We start from the raw sequence: 19,992 nt of genomic DNA, 5'->3' as shown, positions 1-19,992 counted from the left end.
GAGACAATACACTTTCATGACTTTTAGTGCACACAAACACAATATAATACCACATTTTTTGGTAAAATCTAAAAGATAATGTTGTGCTGAGTAAATCAGGGCAATAATAAGACATGACAGTAGTGGGAAAACTAAAGCCTCGTACACATGGTACGATTGTTGGCCAACCGAGCGTCAGATTTTTGTCTTAAGGGTGTGTGCCAGGAACTTGTCTTGCATACTAACGTTACACAATTGTCGTGCCAAAAACACGAACGTAGTGACATTCCACAAGGGAATGCAGCTCTTGAGAGCCACCCTTTGGGCCCCTTCTGCTAATTTCGAGTTTTGTGAGCATTGATTCCAAGCATGCATGTTTGTACTTTCAACTTTTGTGTGACGGATTTGTGTACTGACCATTCGAAAATCTGACGTCAAACTGTGGTCTGCCGAAAATTTACTAGCCTGCCATCCAACATTTGTTGGCCGAAAGTTGGACAACTATTGTCAAAAGGAGCGTACTAATGGTAAGATTTTAGGACAACAGTCTGTCAACAGACAATCCCCTGCCAACAATCGCACCGTGTGTACGAGGCTTAAAGCCTCGTACACATGGTACAATTGTATGGATACAAAGGATGAGGAGATGGCGAAGGTATTGAATTTATTTTTCTCCTCAATCTTCACAAGGGAATTGGGGGCTTCAGTAACCAAAACTACAGTGTTTCTCCTCATGACACATCACAGGAAGCACCTCCATGGTTAACAGAGAACAGAATTAAAATTAGACTTGGGAAACTTAACATTAATAAATCACTGGGACCAGATAGCTTGCACCCGAGGGTACTTAGGAAACTCAGTCAAGTAATTGCCAGACCATTGTTCCTAATTTTTACTGACAGTCGACTGACTAGAATGGTACCAGCTGATTGGAGAAAAGCCAATGTAGCACCAATATTTAAAAAGGGCCCAAAATACATCCCTGGGAATTACAGACCAGATAGCCTAACATCAATAGTATGCAAGCTCTTGGAGGGGATGATAATGGACTATATACATGATTTTAGTAATGAGAACGGGATCATTAGCAGTAATCAGCATGGATTCATGAAGAATCGTTCTTGCCAAACCAATCTATTAACCTTCTATCAGGAGGTGAGTTGCCATCTAGATAAAGGAAGGCCTGTAGACGTGGTGTATCTGGATTTTGCAAAAGCATTTGACACAGCTCCCCTTAAACGTTTACTGTACAAAATAAGATCCGTTGGCATGGACCATAGTGTGAGTACATGGATTGAAACCTGGCTATAAGGGCGAGTTCAGAGGGTGGTGATAAATGGGGAGTACTCAAAATGGTCAGGGGTGGGTAGTGGGGTCTCCCATGGTTCTGTGCTGGGACCAATCCTATTTCATTTGTTCATAAATGACCTGGAGGATGGGGTAAACAGTTCAATCTCTGTTATTGCGGATGATAATAAACTAAGCAGGGCAATAACTTCTCCGCAGGATGTGGAAACCTTGCAAAAAGATCTGAACAAATTAATGGGGTGGGCAACTATATGGCAAATGAGGTTTAATGTAGAAAAATGTAAAATAATGCATTTGGGTGGTAAAAATATGAACACAATCTATACACTGGGGTGTGAACCTTTGGGGGAATCTAGGATGGAAAAGGACCTGGGGGTCCTAGTAGATGATAGGCTCAGCAATGGCATGCAATGTCAAGCTGCTTCTAAAAAAGTTAACAGAATATTGGCATTAAAAAGGGGATCAACTCCAGAGATAAAACGATAATTCTCCCACTCCACAAGGCTCTGGTCCGGCCTCACCTGGAGTATGCTGTCCAGTTCTGGGCACCAGTCCTCAGGAAGGATGTACTAGAAATGGAGCGAGTACAAAGAAGGGCAACTAAGTTAATAAAGGGTCTGGAGGATATTAGTTATGAGGAAAGGTTGCGAGCACTGAACTTATTCTCTCTGGAGAAGAGAAGCTTGTGAGGGGATATAATTTCAATTTACAAATACCGTACTGGTGACCTCACAATATAGATAAAACTTTTTAGCGTAAGGGAGTTTAACAAGACATGTATCCACTTGTTAAAATTAAAAGAAAAGAGGTTTAACCTTAAACTATGTAGAGGGTTCTTTACTGTAAGAGCGGCAAGGATGTGGAATTCTCTTCCACAAGCGGTGGTATCAGAGGGGAGCATCGATAGTTTTAAAAAACTATTAGATAAGCATCTAAACGGCCACAACATACAGGGATATACAATGTAATACTGACTTATAATCACACACATAGGTTGGACTTGATGGACTTGTGTCTTTTTTCAACCTCACCTGCTATGTAACTATGTAACTATGATAGAGGGGGTGGCCACTGCACCTCATCCCATAATAATTACACCGATTCTGGAGCTAATTTAATGCAGATAAGGCACTAAGTTAAGTTAATTACCACCCTAATCAGCCCCAGAACCTGTGTAATTAATATGTGTTCGGTTTTAAAGGGATGAGGTGGCAACACTAATTGGGGCTGCTCTGTGTAAAACCACTGCACAGAGCAGGTAAGTATGACATATTTGTTATAGTTACCACTAACCCAGCACTACACAGTTAAATACTTTTCTGCCTACTTTTATGCTAGTAAAGCAAAGAATGCAAATATGACTTGAAGACAATCAAAATAGTAAATGTATGACATTTACTTAGTTAAACCACTGTGTACCATAAACAAATTCCACTTTTTTTTTTTTTTTTCAATAAACACTAGTTTCATAACTTTTGCGTCATAGTGCTGTTGAACCTCTCCAGCCGCTTTGCAGACACTTCCTACATGCAAGTGCTCCAACGGTGACTACATGTTATTGCTAAAAGTGACAACTCAGGAATTTATGCATGCATTAAAGCATTGTCAGAACATAATCACTACTGATATCACAATATGATAATGCTACAGAGCAATTGGGAGACAAACAAACCTTTGTCACCCCAAAACAGGAAGTGTCTGAACAAGGACCTTTTGCGGTGGGATCGCCAGGTTATTATTTTTAAGGAAAGCTGTAGATTTAAAATATAAAAAAAAATACTTTTAAAATTGCCTAAACATGTCAAAGATACTATGGGATTTTAAGAACTGAGTTTAGATCTACTTTAAATTTTTTATCAGCAATGACCCTTATGCCCTGTACACACGGTCAGATTTTTCAATGGAAAATGTGTGCTAGGACCTTGTCAGAAATTCCAACCGTGTGTGGGCTCCATCACACATTTTCCATCGGATTTTCCGACACACAAAGTTTGAGAGCAGGCTATAAAATTTTCTGACAACAAAATCCGTTGTCGGAAATTCCGATCGTGTGTACACAAATCCGACGCACAAAGTGCCACGCATGCTCAGAATAAATTAAGAGACGAAAGCTATTGGCTACTGCCCCGTTTATAGTCCCGATGTACGTGTTTTACGTCACCGCATTTAGAACGATCGGATTTTCCAACAACTTTGTGTGACCGTGTGTGCAAGACAAGTTTGAGCCAACATCCGTCGGAAAAAATCCATGGATTTTGTTGTCGGAATGTCCGATCAATGTCCGACCGTGTGTACAGGGCATTAGATGCTCTTTTAATCTGCCACGCACCTCCATTGTACAGGTCATTGGACTTGTCTTTGCTCAAAATAGTAAATAACAATGGGTATACTGTAAAACCTTTCCCACCACTAACCATTAATGTTTTAAAGCTCAGAATGCCCAGCTATAATTGTTTTCCATCGTATACACAATCAGATTTGAATCGAAATGCTGAAAAGTATGTGCTTGATTTTCTAAAACTGGAGAGTGCAAAATCTGGTACAGCTGTGCATAGAAACCAATCAGCTTCCAGTTTTTTTTTTTTTTTTCTTATCAAAGTTTAATTCAACAAGCTGAAGTTAGAAGCTGATTGGCTACCATGCAGAGCTGCACCAGATTTTGCCTTCTCTAGTTTTAGGCTTGATTCACACTTATGCAGATTGCATTTTGCAGGTGCATTTTGCGTTTTTCAATACATGCTTTTCATCCATTGAAGTCTATGGAACCAAAAACCAGAAAAAAGTCCCTGGCCCTTTCCATAAAAAGCATAGATGTGAACTACACCCATAGGAAACCATGTTAAACTGTAGTTACTGTAGTGTGTTTCTTCAAGACTGAAAACGCACTAAAAAAATGCATAGGTGTGAACCAGGCCTTAGTAACCCATATGTGTTACTCAATATGAGGCATATGTCAAAATATAGAACAAAAATGCACATTTCATCGCCCTACCTAATACATTGTATATCTCAATTGGCAATTAGTAAATCAAAGCAGCAATCTATGTAAACCTTACCATTATGGGCTGCGTACCCCCAGTTGTTCATACTTCTGCAGATTTATCTGCAATCACCCCTAAGACAAAGTTTCTGAAGTTTTTAGCAAGGATCAGAATCAAGAATTGAGTCTCAGTCACTTGATCCTATTTGTTCAGCTGAATTCCTAACAGGAGAGGTCAGGGATGTAGTACTTGCTCCTTTTCGCAGTCAGCAGATCTTCACAGCGTGCTGGTTAGCGGGAAGTGGCTGTCTAAGCTGTTAGTAATGTGCAGTGCTTCTATCTGTGTCTGCCCACACTGTATGTCAATACAGGGACTACAGATAAGAAGGCCATGAAAAAAAAAAAAAAAAGCGCATAGTATAGTTAGAAGTGTCCTTTCACTTTAGGTAAGAATATTTCTTTAAGTATATACCTTTTTTAACATTGCATAACTGTAGAAAGCGCCATGCAATTACAATTTACAGTTATGTCAAGCTACATTTATGTCAACTTGGTTATTATGAGTACTTTGCATTTTGGCTGTAAAATAGATCGTTGACAACAGTGTCAGAGCAGAAGATGTGGTTACGGAATGTTCTTTTTTTTAATCTTAAAATATACAATGCTTTACTACTACTGCAGAAAATCTGATAACCCTTGTCAGCTCTGTATATATCCCGAGGCCATATAAGTGTGTAAAATAGCAACACAAAACACAGCGCACTAGGTTGAGTAGATATAACACCTTTTAATGAATAAAAATGATAAAAATCGCACTTACAATAAAATAGCTTGACTAGTGCATATCACCAGGTAAACTTCCAATGGAACACCAGGTTGCACTGACAGATACTGGCAATGCTCTTGGTAGATAGCCAGCAACAGAAAAGATGTGAGTAGGGGACCTCTGGAGTAGACGCTACAGAAATCACAGGAGGGAAATGTACAAAAAGTCCCCAAAATATGTCAAAAGTGCACAAAACTTGTACCTGGATAAGTATGAGTACTTCTAATTCCAAATCTAATTCCAATACAGTTGTGTGGAATAACTGCTTTCCTTGCGGGGGGAGATTTACTAAAATTGGTGCACTCAGAATATGGTGCAACTGTGCATGGTAGCCAGTCAGCTTATAACTTCAGTTTGTTCAATTAACCTGTTGACCCCAAGCGCACACAAAGATGCCAGGTCTTGGCACCGAGCGGCCACATATTTGTGTCAATAGAGCTGTGCCGAAAGTGTCCCCTGCACGCTCCCGTCACAGTGACCAATGGCTAACAGCTTTTCTGATCATGTGACCGCTGTGACAGCCAATCCTGGTGGTCACATGGCTTTAAGCCCCAGTCTGCCTCCCGACATTCTAAAGCTCTTAACCATTTGCCATCCAGGTCAATTCTGACACTTTGCTTCTACATATAAAAATCTTTTTTTTTTGCTGGAAAATTACTTAGAACCCCCAAACATTATATATTTTTTATAGCAGAGGCCCTATAGAATAAAATGGTGGGGGTTGCAATTTTTTATGTCACACGGTATTTTTGAAATGTTTTTTCAAATGCAATTTTTTTGGAAAAAAAAACACTTTCATGAATTAAAAAAAAAAAAAATTCTAAAGTTAGCCCAATTTTTTTGTATAATGTGAAAGATGATGTAATGCTAAGTAAATAGATACCTAACATGTCACACTTTAAAATTGCGTCTACCCGTGGAATGGCAGCAAACTAAGGTGCTTAAAATTCTCCATAGGCACCGCTTTAAACGCCTTTACATGTTACCAGTTTAGAGTTGCACAGGAGGTCTGGTGCTAGAATTATTGCTCTCACTCTGACATTCGCGACAATACCTGACGTGTGTGGTGCGATCACTGTTTACATATATGTGCGGGAGTAACGTATTCTTTCGCTTTTGTGCGTAAGCATAGTGGGCAATCCGGAAGTGACAACATACTCATCACTCTCGGTTTTCGGGTTTACAGAGAGAGAGGAACAATGTCAGTTCCTCTCTCTCTCTGTTCAGGGCAGCCATTGCCACCGGCTGCATCGCACCCGGGCTCCGCTATAGGACAGTACAGCCCGGGAGAGGCAGCCGCAGGAGGGGGATGGGACCCCCTTCTGCCTCCCTCAGAAGTGATCTGAATATATAATTAGCCACTCAGATCACTTCTGCATGAAAGAGAATCACCGGCTGAAAATATACAGACTGGAATGATGCCCTGTAGGAGCAGGCATCATTCCGGTATAACCACTGAAACCGGAGGACATCCTCGCGGCGGAAACTGGTTAAAGGGCCAGCGGGATCCGACACCAAGGGGTTGAGCTTTGACAGTAAACCTGGGAGCTGACTGGTTACTACACACCAGATTTTGCACTCTCCAGTTTTAGTAAATAACCACCTATGGTTCTTCCTGCCATCTCATACATCCTGTAATGACCTACAGACTGGTGGGAGAGACAACAGCATGCAGAGGGGGAAATAATATCTTGACTAACTAGAAGTGTCAAATACCTTATTCAGACTGGTAGTACTAGTAAGTGGCGAGGTTTTAATACACACCAGAAAGGTAAGTACATTTGCCTCTTCTATTACAAGTATCATATAAAAGTGACCCAGTGGTGGCAGGGTAATTTTAACCTGCTAGAATTTATCCAAAACTGAAATTAAATAATGTATTAGACTCAGGTGGAATGTGATTTAAATTTAGATGGAACAATCCTTCAAATGGGCAGTTATTTCAGACACGTTTTAAAATAATACATTATGACACATACAGTGGGGACAGAAAGTATTCAGACCGCCTTAAATTGTTCACTCTTTGTTATATTGCAGCCATTTGCTAAAATCATTTAAGTTCATTTTTTTCCTCATTAATGTACACACAGCACCCCATATTGACAGAAAAACACAGAATTGTTGATATTTTTGCAGATTTATAAAAAAAGAAAAACTGAAATATCACATGGTCCTAAGTATTCAGACCCTTTGCTGTGACACTCATATATTTAACTCAGGTGCTGTCCATTTCTTCTGATCATCCTTGAGATGGTTCTACACCTTCATTTGAGTCCAGCTGTGTTTGATTATACTGATTGGACTTGATTAGGTGTGCCCCCCAAATATGTTTTTGTATATTGTAATAGACCTTGACCAGGTTGAGACAAAGGATCTTCCATTCTATTACTAGAGTGGGACCCACTAATTCGGGGTACTTTGTCGCAGTAAGTGGGCTTAGCACTATATGACCATATAGTGTGACCAAACCCCTGTATTTTTTGAATATGTTCAGGCGTTTTTAACTAGCCTTGTAGGAAATGTAATTCTTGAATGTGTGTGCTGTAAAATATTTTGTACTGTTTGTAGGTCTTATAGCAGCACCATCTTGAATTTAAACGCATTGTAAGGTGTGCCCCCCAAATATGTTTTTGTATTTTGTTTTTTGATTAGGAAAGCCACACACCTGTGTATGTAAGACCTTACAGCTCACAGTGCATGTCAGAGCAAATGAGAATCATGAGGTCAAAGGAACTGCCTGAAGAGCTCAGAGACAGAATTGTGGCAAGGCACAGATCTGGTCAAGGTTACAAATAAATTTCTGCTGCACTTAAGGTTCCTAAGAGCACGGTGGCCTCCATAATCCTTAAATGGAAGACGTTTGGGATGACCAGAACCCTTCCTAGAGCTGGCCGTCTGGCCAAACTGAGCTACCTGGGGAGAAGAGCCTTGATGAGAGAGGTAAAGAAGAACCCAAAGATCACTGTGGCTGAGCTCCAGAGATGCAGTCTGGAGATGGAAGAAAGTTGTAGAAAGTCAACCATCACTGCAGCCCTCCACCAGTCAGGGCTTTATGGCAGAGTGGCCCGTCGGAAGCCTCTCCTCAGTGCAAGACACATGAAAGCCCACATGGAGTTTGCTAAAAAAACACCTGAAGGACTCCAAGATGGTGAGAAATAAGATTCTCTGGTCTGAAAAGACCAAGATAGAACTTTTTGGCCTTAATTCTAAGCGGTATGTGTGGAGAAAACCAGGCACTGCTCATCACCTGTCCAATACAGTCCCAACAGTGAAGCATGATGGTGGCAGCATCATGCTGTGGGGGTGTTTTTCAGCTGCAGGACGACTGGTTGCAATTGAGGGAAAGATGCATGCGGCCAAGTACAGGGATTTTCTGGACAAAAACCTTCTCCAGAGTGCTCAGGACCTCAGACTGGTCCGAAGGTTTACCTTCCAACAAGACAATGACCCTAAGCACACAGCAAAATAACGAAGGAGTGGCTTCACAACAACTCTGTGACTGTTCTTGAATGGCCCAGCCAGAGCCCTGACTTAAACCCAATTAAGCATCTCTGGAGAGACTTAAAAATGGCTGTCCACCAACGTTTACCATCCAACCTGACAGAACTGGAGAGGATCTGCAAGGAGGAATGGCAGAGGATCCCCAAATCCAGGTGTGAAAAACTTGTTGCATCTTTCCCAAAAAGACTCAGGGCTGTATTAGATCAAAAGGGTGCTGCTACTAAATACTGCGCAAAGGGTCTGAATACTTAGGACCATGTGATATTTCAGTTTTTCTTTTTTAATAAATCTGCAAAAATGTCAACAATTCTGTGTTTTTCTATCAATATGGGGTGCTGTGTGTACATTAATGAGGAAAAAAAATTAACTTAAATGATTTTAGCAAATGGCTGCAATATAACAAAGAGTGAAAAATTTACGGGGGTCTGAATACTTTCCGTCTCCACTGTACATAGTAGTAGTCTTCTGACCAAAATTCTTTGAGAAAAAAAAATCACGTGAATGTAGGATGCCTGAAAATCCCTAAATCAAGAAACGTTGGGGATTTATTGAAAAGGAGTCACACAATTAAAGCTTTCAGACAAGAACATGTGACTTTCCCTGCACAAGTGAATTGTTTAAATTCAGCAGCTTATGCTGGTAGAAATGGAGGGATATTTTCCATACCATTCAAGCATTACAGCATACCATACCCTTTAAAGCATGTATAAATATGGCAGCAAAGATATGCCCTATGTATGTTCATAATAGCTGTACAGATATCAATGATGATGTGCAAATAGTGCAGAAACCTGTCCTTCTCACATTAGAACTAGTGCTTTGATGTCCCACTGCTTTAGATGTGTTCACGTGAACACAGAGGGGGTTATTTACTAAAGGAAAATCCACTTTGCACTGCAAGTACACTTGAAAGTGCACTTGGAAGTAAAGTTGCTGTAGATCCGATGGGGACATGCAAGGAAGATAAAAAAACAGCATTTTAGCTTGCACATGATTGGATGATAAAATCAGCAGAGCTTCCACTCATTTCAGATCTACCCCTTAGATTTAGAGCGACTGCACTAACAAGTGCACTTGCAGTGCAAAGTGGATTTGCCTTTCGTAAATATCCCCCAGAGCCTGAAATAAAGGGGTTGATTTACTAAAAACAAATAGACTGTGCACTTTGCAAAGATGTCCTCTGCATGTGCAGTTGCTCCAGAGCTTAGTAAATAAGGTAAGGCACCACTTTGCAAAGAGTACCCAATCACGTGCAATGAAAATAAAAAAAAACAGCATTCTGCTCATTTACTAAGCTCTGGAGCAACTGCACTTGCAGAGTGCAACTGTACTTTACAAAGTGCACTGTCTTTTTGACCGTAGTAAATCAACCCTAAAGTGTCAGGTATTCCCACCACTGTCCTTTACTCTTTAATTTTAGATACCTGCTAAGGGCTCTACATGTCTTGAGGTATTCCTGTACCCTTTAGACTTAGAGCATTTAACCTTTGCAGTGTATGTGGGGGGCAGTGCAAGGGTAATTTTTCTGTATTTCTTAGAGTTAGGCTTTACAATATTTACATATATTTTGGGCCTCTTTCACACAGGCTGTCGAGGGATAGTAAAAGCAGGCAGTTCAGCTGCAGTTTTGAAGGACCCCTTAGCCGCCCAACTAAAGCCTATAATACAGCTGGAGTGGGCTGTTCACTTAGTTCGCATTTGCGGTGAATTTGTGCAATTTAAATTTTCTATTCTCCCAATAGTACCTATAATGTAGATAAAAATGACACACCTCCAATCATCCAAGTATGGGATGTTGGACTAGGGCAGGGATCCCCAAACTACGGCCCTCCAGCTGTTGCAGAACTACACGTCCCATGAGGCATTGTAAAACTCTGACATTCACAGACATGACTAGGCATGATGGGAATTGTAGTTCCTGAACAACTGGAGGGCCGTAGTTTGAAGACCCCTGGACTAGGGAGATGTATTAGGTGTCACTACCAATGAAATATAAAAATAAATACAACTTTATTTATGCAATAAAACAAATAGATTTGTTAAAAAATTATCCATATCCCAAAAAGTACACAGTATAATTATGATGATACGATTTGTAGAGCTTGGTGGATCAACGTGTTTCACATGTATCTTGTGCTTCATCCGGACCCACTTGCCCTTGGTTTACATGGACATGGAGCATATAAAAATACAGCACAATGTAACAACATTTGTTATCCATTTTTATACATGCATTATATCATATGAAGGAGGGAGGAGGCTGGAGAAGAAACAAGGAGAGAAGGAAGAGAAAAAAAAAAAAAGGAACCATCCCTGTGTTTCTTGGAACCCTGGAGGGGAAAAGATGAAAATTTCCACCCTGGGGGGGGGGGTCATATAATGACACAGAGTCAGTCATTATATATCTCCTCAGGGTGGGAGTTTTTATCTTTTCCCCTCCAGGGTTCTGAGAAATATGGGGATGGTTCCTTCTTTTTTTCCCTCTCTCCTTGTTTCTTCTCCAGCCTCCCCCTCCTTCATGTGATATAATGTATGTATAAAAATGGATAACAAATGTTGCTACATTGTCCTGTACTTTTTACTGTAGACAGTATTCTATGCTCCATGTTCATGTAAACCAAGGGCAAGTGGGTCCTGATTAGGGATGAGCAAATAAGTTCAGGCCGAACGTTCGGACGTTGTTCGGACGTTGTTCGGACGTTCGGCGAGTAGCCGAACAAACGGGTCGTTCAACCGTTTGTTCGACCCCCTGAACTGACCACAATGCATTGTGGTGCTTAACAGTGCATTGCAAGCCCTGGTTGGCTGAAGCAATGAAAGCTTCAGCCAATCAGGGCACAGAGCACTGTCAGAGTCATGATTGGACACTGCCATCATGACTTTATCCAATCATGGCTCATTCCCACCCCACAGTATAAAAGTATTCTTTCAATGGCAGCCATTTTCAGTGTGTTTTCGGCGTGGAGAGAGATAGAACAGGGCTCTGTTCAGTGCTATTAGTTAGTTAAGAAAAATAAATAAAATTGCGCTTGGAGTATAATAAAAAACAATGAAGAAAAATTTAAATTAAATTAAAAATGTGAATATAAATAAATATGGCTATTGTGAGGTACATACAGTGAAAAATTATGTAATGAAAAATATTTATATACAGCTGCAGTTATAAGTGGGGCACACCAATACAAATATAAAACAGAAAAACTGCGCTAAAAAATGTTAAACACTAATGAAATAAAAAGTCCAAATAAAGTCCAAATAAATAATTAATAATCGTAGACTCCTCTATGTGATAAGGTTGGAAGAAGATGATTCGCATGAAATACAACTGTGTGGTGAAATGCTTACCAGAACGTAAGCCAAATCAGACAGATGGCTTAAACCCAGCCCAGGCCTTTAGAGAGCGATTCCAATTGACAAGATCAGTCGCACTCGTGCAGCAAACCAGGTCCGCATAAGGTTTATCCAGATGGCAAACTAGTGTACACACACTCAGCTGAAGGCTTAATATCTCTCCGTGACCCAGAGTAAACTATGTGAACCTGTAGGGGTTCCTGCTCACCGGAAGGTTAATTGGAAAAAACCCCAAACAGAAATCCTGGTGGAGTCACCGCGATCCCGTCCTGGCAGACTCTTCACGGGCTCGGTGTGCATAAGATTCAAAAAAGGAACAGCCAATAGCGTAATACCGTTGGAACTCCGATTTATTAAAAAGAATAACACTTACAGTAAAAACAACGAATATAGCAATGCCGGCCGGCACTCAAACAGCTCCCGTCCACAGCAGGGCGACGTGGTGACGTCAGCACGTCCCTCCCAGACGCGTTTACATCAACCTGTGACGAAACGCGTCTGGGAGGGACGTGCTGACGTCACCACGTCGCCCTGCTGTGGACGGGAGCTGTTTGAGTGCCGGCCGGCATTGCTATATTCGTTGTCTTTACTGTAAGTGTTATTCTTTTTAATAAATCGGAGTTCCAACGGTATTACGCTATTGGCTGTTTCTTTTTTGAATCTTATGCACACGGAGCCCGTGAAGAGTCTGCCAGGACGGGATTGCGGTGACTCCACCAGGATTTCTGTTTGGGGTTTTTTCCAATTAACCTTCCGGTGAGCAGGAACCCCTACAGGTTCACATAGTTTATTCTGGGTCACGGAAAGATATTAAGCCTTCAGCTGAGTGTGTGTACACTAGTTTGTCATCTGGATAAACCTTATGCGGACCTGATTTGCTGCACGAGTGCGACTGATCTTGTCAATTGGAATCGCTCTCTAAAGGCCTGGGCTGGGTTTAAGCCATCTGTCTGATTTGGCTTACGTTCTGGTAAGCATTTCACCACACAGTTGTATTTCATGCGAATCATCTTCTTCCAACCTTATCACATAGAGGAGTCTACGATTATTAATTATTTATTTGGACTTTATTTGGACTTTTTATTTCATTAGTGTTTAACATTTTTTAGCGCGGTTTTTCTGTTTTATATTCTATTAGTTAGTTAGTGTGCTATACTGTGCTGTTTTGCTTCAATTGTCAGCGTAGAATATTAGTTTAGTGTCAGTCTAGGGATAGTGTGAGTGTAGTGAGGAGGACCATCATTCAGCTTTGCATAGTGTGCAGCTAGAGTAGGGACATCTCAGATAGTTTCACTGTAGTGTAGTAAGACAGTGTCATTCATACATATATTAGTGTAGAGTAGGGACAGCCCAGATAGTTTCAGTGTAGTGTAGTGAGACCGTGTCAGTAATCTTGACATTAGTGTATAGCTAGAGTAGGAACAGTTCAGATAGTGTCAGTGTAGTGACGGTTGAACACCGTCTATTTGATTGCGTTACTGCCAGTTTAGCACCATTTACTTCTGTGTGCATTACTGCCAGTTTAACACCATTTACATCTGTGTGTGTTACTGCCAGTTTAACGCCATATAGTTTTGTGTGTGTGTTACTGCCAGTTTAACGCCATATAGTTCTATATGCGTTACTGCCAGTTTAACTCCATACAGTTTTGTGTGCGTTACTGCCAGTTTAACGCCATATAAGTTCTGTGTGGGTTACTGCCAGTTTAACGCCATATAGTTTTGTGCATTACTGCAAGTTTCACGCCATTTACTTATGTGTGCGTTACTGGAAGTTTAATGCCACATAGTTCTCTGTGCGTTACTGCCAGTTTAACGCCAAATAGTTTTGTGTTCGTTACTGCCAGTTTAGCGCCATATAGTTCTATGTGTGTTACTGCCAGTTTAATGCCATATAGTTCTGTGTGCGTTACTGCCAGTTTAACGCCATATAGTTTTGTGTGCGTTACTGCCTGTTTAACGCCTAATAGTTCTGTGTGCGTTACTGCCAGTTTGATGCCATATAGTTCTGTGTGCGTTACTGCCAGTTTAACGCCATATAGTTTTGTGTGCGTTACTGCCTGTTTAACGCCTAATAGTTCTGTGTGCGTTACTGCCTGTTTAACGCCTAATAGTTCTGTGTGCGTTACTGCCAGTTTATTGCCATATAGTTCTGTGTGCGTTACTGACAGTTTAACTCCATATAGTTTTGTGCATTACTGCAAGTTTAACACCATTTACTTCTGTGTGCGTCACTGCCAGTTTAACGCAATATAGTTTTTTGTGCGTTACTGCCAGTTTAACGCCATATAGTTTTGTGTGTGTTACTGCCAGTTTAACGCCATATAGTTTTGTGTGTGTTACTGCCAGTTTAACGCCATATAGTTTTGTGTGCGTTACTGCTAGTTTAACGCCATATAGTTCTGTGTGCGTTATTGCCAGTTTAACACCATATAGTTCTGTGTGCATTACTGCCAGTTTAACGCCATATGGTTTTGTGCGTTACTGCAAGTTTAACGCCATATAGTTCTGTGTGCATTACTGACAGTTTAACGCCATATAGTTTTGTGTGTGTTACTGCCAGTTTAACGCCATATAGTTCTGTGTGCATTACTGCCAGTTTAACACCATATAGTTCTGTGCGCGTTACTGCCAGTTTAACGCCATATAGTTCTCTGTGTGTTACTGCCAGTTTATTGCCATATAGTTCTGTGTGTGTTACTGATAGTTTAACGCCATATAGTTTTGTGCGTTACTGCAAGTTTAACGCCATTTACTTCTGTGTGTTACTGCCAGTTTAACGCCATATAGTTCTGTGTGCATTACTGCCAGTTTAACACCATATAGTTCTGTGTGCGTTACTGCCAGTTTAACGCCAAATAGTTTTGTGTGTGTTACTGCAAGTTTAACGCCATATAGTTCTGTGTGCGTTACTGCCAGTTTGATGCCATATAGTTCTGTGTGCGTTACTGCCAGTTTAACACCATATAGTTTTGTGTGCGTTACTGCCTGTTTAACGCCATTTACTTATGTGTGCGTTACTGGAAGTTTAATGCCACATAGTTCTGTGTGCGTTACTGCCAGTTTAACGCCAAATAGTTTTGTGTACCTTACTGCCAGTTTAGCGCCATATAGTTCTATGTGTCTTACTGCCAGTTTAATGCCATATAGTTCTGTGTGCGTTACTGCCAGTTTAACGCCATATAGTTTTGTGTGCGTTACTGCCTGTTTAACGCCTAATAGTTCTGTGTGCGTTACTGCCAGTTTATTGGCATATAGTTTTGTGTGCGTTACTGCCAGTTTAACGCCATATAGTTTTGTGTGCGTTACTGCCTGTTTAACGCCTAATAGTTCTGTGTGCGTTACTGCCTTTTTAACGCCTAATAGTTCTGTGTGCGTTACTGCCAGTTTATTGCCATATAGTTCTGTGTGCGTTACTGACAGTTTAACTCCATATAGTTTTGTGCATTACTGCAAGTTTAACACCATTTACTTCTGTGTGCGTCACTGCTAGTTTAATGCAATATAGTTTTTTGTGCGTTACTGCCAGTTTAACGCCATATAGTTTTGTGTGTGTTACTGCTAGTTTAACACCATATACTTCTGTGTGCGTTATTGCCAGTTTAACACCATATAGTTCTGTGTACGTTACTGCCAGCTTAATGCCATATCATTTTGTGTGTTACTGCAAGTTTAACGCCATTTACTTCTGTGTGTGTTACTGCCAGTTTAACGCTATATAATTCTGTGTGCGTTACTGCCAGTTTAACGCCATATAGTTTTGTGTGTGTTACTGCCAGTTTAATGCCATATAGTTCTGTGTGTGTTACTGCCAGTTTAATGCCATATAGTTCTGTGTGCATTACTGCCAGTTTAACGCCATATGGTTTTGTGCGTTACTGCAAGTTTAATGCCATTTATTTCTGTGTGCGTTACTGCCAGTTTAACGCCATATAGTTTTGTGTGCGTTACTGCCAGTTTAACGCCATATAGTTCTGTGTGCATTACTGACAGTTTAACGCCATATAGTTTTGTGTGTGTTACTGCCAGTTTAACGCCATATAGTTCTGTGTGCGTTACTGCCAGTTTAACACCATATAGTTCTGTGTGCGTTACTGCCAGTTTAACGCCATATAGTTCTGTGTGTGTTACTGCCAGTTTATTGCCATATACTTCTGTGTGTGTTACTGATAGTTTAACGCCATATAGTTTTGTGCGTTACTGCAAGTTTAACGCCATTTACTTCTGTGTGCCTTACTGCCAGTTTAACGTCATATAGTTCTGTGTGCGTTACTGCCAGTTTAATGCCAAATAGTTTTGTGTGTGTTACTCCAAGTTTAACGCCATATAGTTCTGTGTGCGTTACTGCCAGTTTATTGCCATATAGTTCTGTGTGCGTTACTGACAATTTAACGCCATATAGTTTTGTGCGTTACTGCAAGTTTAACACCATTTACTTCTGTGTGCCTTACTGCCAGTTTAACGCCATATAGTTATGTGTATGTTACTGCCAGTTTAATGCCATTTAGTTTTGTGTGTGTTACTGCAAGTTTAATGCCTTTTACTTCTGTGTGCGTTACTGCCAGTTTAACCAATTCCCGCCCAAGGTACGTTCAGGGATGTCCTTGACTTTGCGGGGGTATATCTGAATGATGCCTGCAGCTACAGGCATCATTCAGATATCGGCTTTTTCAGTCGGCGATTCCCTACTATAACGATCATAGTGGCTGTTCCACCGCTTGACCATTCTTACGAGCGGCAAGAGGGGACGCCCCCCCTCCTGCGCCCTTCGGTGCTTCTACCAACTCACCGCTTCCACTGGTGAGTCGGAGATAGGATCCGCCAGGCCTAGATGGTGACCATAGAGATTTCCGGTGGACCAGATGGTTGCCGGAGTCTCTATGGTCGTTCGGAGGCCGGAAGCAATGTTATGACGTCATGCCCGGCCTCTGCATTCAAACGAATGGCGCCGCCTTGGCTGGGAAGCCGAGATCGTTTATTTATTTTTATTTCAGGCTTCCCACACAACACATACGTAAGTCCCACCCACATACGAAAACGGTGTTCAAACCACACATGTGAGGTACGCCACGAACGTTAGATTGAGAGCAATAATTCTAGCCCTAGACCTCCTCTGTAACTCAAAACCTGTAACCAGTAAAAAATTTTAAAGCGTCGCCTATGGGAATTTTTAAGTACCGAAGTTTGCCGCCTTTTCACGAGCGTGTGCAATTTTGAAGCGTGACATGCTAGGTATCTATTTACTCAGCATAACTTCATCTTTCACCATATGCAAAAAAATGGGGCTAACTTTAATGGTTTTTTTTTAAGCATTAAACTGTTTTTTTCCAAAAAAAAGTGTTTGAAAAATTGATGCGCAAATATCGTGCAGACCAATTTTTCTGTACCTGTTCGACAGGTGCATATTATTGCAATTTTTTACAGCAAATACACACTGGCTCCCTAGCTGTTGCTGAGCAAAATAAAGGCAGCTTGCAGGGAAAATGTCATTTTTTTGGGCTTTATAAATGCAATTATTGCTGCAGCAGATTCTAGACATGGTAAAGATCTGCCACTTTACAGGTAGACTAAAGGCACCCCTCCCCCCCCAGGCACTATTTTGGAAGGATTTTTTCATTTTTATGCTTTCACTTTAAAAATCAAGAAATCACTGCTCATTTAAAAATGATGTTTTTCATAAACTTTTTTCCTATTGATACATGTCCTCCAGTGCAGGACCCGGACCCCTATAATCATTTGTAAGGCCAATTACTTGCATATAAGCCTTCAAAATGGGCACTTTTGATTTTTGACGTTCGGGCCCCATTGACTTTAATGGGGATCATTATTCGGGTCCGAACTTTCATGGTGTTCGAAAGTTCTCGTGCGAACCGAACAGGGGTCCGTTTGGCCCATCCCTAGTCCTGATAAAGCACTGGATACATGCAAACCTTATTGATCCACCAAGGTCTACAAATAGTATCATCATAATTGTATACTTTTCTGGGTATGGATAATTGTTTAACAAATCTATGTGTTTTATTGTATGAATAAAGTTGTATTTATTTTTATATTTAATTGATAGTGACACCTAATACATCCCCCCCCACTCCAACATCCCATGCTTGGATGATTGGAGGTGTGTCATAAAGGGAAAATTAGCTCCTATTTTTGTGTCTCTCTTATGAACTTTGAAGATGAATTTCTCCACAATCCCTATAGCTACAGATATGGATGAAGGTTTGTTTAAAGTACTTCTACTGATCATTCAGAATATGTAAATACTTTAGTGTGTATAGTCAGGGCACAGGTTCACTTTAATTCTGTTTAAAGTTTTAATGTATGAAAGATGACTCATACTTTACCGCTTGTAAATTTGTAGAGTTTGGGCATTGATTCTTTAATGTGCAGTAGTACCTTTTAAGTAAACTTTTGCTTTGCCCAGACAATGTAATATATTCATTTAATTGCCCCCTGAACAGCCCCCATACCTGACTGATCTCCACCTTATTGTTATTGAAGTGGAGTATATGAAAAAGCGCTGTTCAAGGCCAATCCTGTAAGGCCCCATTTACACCTCAGCTTAAAGCTCGAAGCTTCAAAACACTGCAGGAGAAAAAAATCAATTATTCTCTACGGAGTTGGTCTCCACTCTAATTCGTCTGAAGCTCAAAAAAGTTCTGGAGCTTTTTTTGTAGCTCAAATCAGGCAGATTTGAGCATTTTTATTCCCATAGAAATGAGAGGAAACACGTCATTTGCATATTTTTGTGCGCATTCGCGCAATTTGTTGCACGTTTTTGAGTGATTTTTCTGCTCAAATTAAAAAAGAAAAAAAAAGTAATAATAAATGAATAAAAAAATGTAAAATAAATACATAAATAACTAAAAATCACAAATAAATAAATTTTAAAAATTAATAATATGTAATAATACATAAATAAATACTAATTAACCTCTAGCCTTAAAAAATATATATTAAATAAATGATTATTATTATTATTAATAATAATAATAATAATAATAATAATAATAAATAAATAAACATCCAAACCCAAACAAAATATATATATATATTATTATTATTATTATTATTATTATTATTATTGTTATTATTATTATTATTATTTTAATAATAATAAATATTATTATTATTTATTTATTTTGTGTTAGGGTGTTTATTTATTTATTTAGTAATATTATTATAAATATATGTTTTTTTAAGGGTTAGGGGTTAAGGTTAGGGGTTCATTAGTTATTATTACATACTATTGTATTTATTTAATAATTTATGATTATTTTTATTTATTTGTGTATTTATTTTACATTTATTTATTAATTTATTATTATTAGAAGTAGTAGTATTATTAACACCCTAACGCTAAAAAAAAAAAAATAACCCTAACCCCAACTTCTAAACCTTACACTATCCTAACCTTAACTCTAACCCCTTACCCTAACAAAAAAAATAATAATAATAACGAAAGAAGAATAATAATAAAAAAAGCTGAAAAACCTAGCAACAAATTATGCAACAGATGATAGTTTTCTCTATTGGCTAATAAAAGAACTTCAAAGCTCAAAAACGCTGTATAAAACTGCGCAAATCATGCATAAAAACGTGAATAACATTTTTTGAAATAAATACACAAATAACTAATAGGAGAACTTGACAATTAGACTGGGATTAACTATTGATTGTTAGTAAGCTGTTCTAAGCACCCTGTGGTGAATATAACCAAGATTTCCAAATATATTTTTTTTTTTATAGCAAAGGAAATAGTACTTTAACTGCCTGAAAAGATGATTTAAAGATTCTAGCAAGTTGGAGATTTGAGGACGGCCAGGTCTCTTACCAGCTGTAGTTGGCCCAGTGAAATGTTTTTTCTGATAGACCCAAGTTGCCCATTGTAGAAGAAAAACTGCCCAGTATAAATGTTTTCATTCTGCTTTGCTACTTTTCATACCCTTGTAAAATGTAATAAATTCATCTTTAATGACCTCTTATTTCGAATACAAAAAATATATAATGAAGTTAGTGTAGCAAACAATCATGCCACAATACAGCAA

The 19,992-nt window shown here is 39.6% G+C and overlaps 1 protein-coding gene across 1 annotated transcript in view; it reads right to left on the bottom strand.

Moving 5' to 3' along the window:
* The window catches only part of LOC141145322 (carbonic anhydrase 13-like), a 116,102-nt gene extending 111,487 nt beyond the window's left edge, over positions 1–4,615 (bottom strand). Inside the window, exon 1 of the mRNA XM_073631899.1 lies at positions 4,344–4,615. Coding sequence (XP_073488000.1) covers positions 4,344–4,374 — 31 coding nt within the window. The 5' untranslated portion in view covers positions 4,375–4,615. The remainder of the gene's footprint in view (positions 1–4,343) is intronic.
* Between the last annotated feature and the right edge of the window lie 15,377 nt (positions 4,616–19,992).

This window comes from Aquarana catesbeiana, linkage group LG05 (assembly GCF_042186555.1).
Source record: "Aquarana catesbeiana isolate 2022-GZ linkage group LG05, ASM4218655v1, whole genome shotgun sequence".
Taxonomy (NCBI): domain Eukaryota; kingdom Metazoa; phylum Chordata; class Amphibia; order Anura; family Ranidae; genus Aquarana; species Aquarana catesbeiana.
Note: the sequence above shows the minus strand (reverse complement) of the source record. Positions and strands in the feature narration are given on the sequence as shown.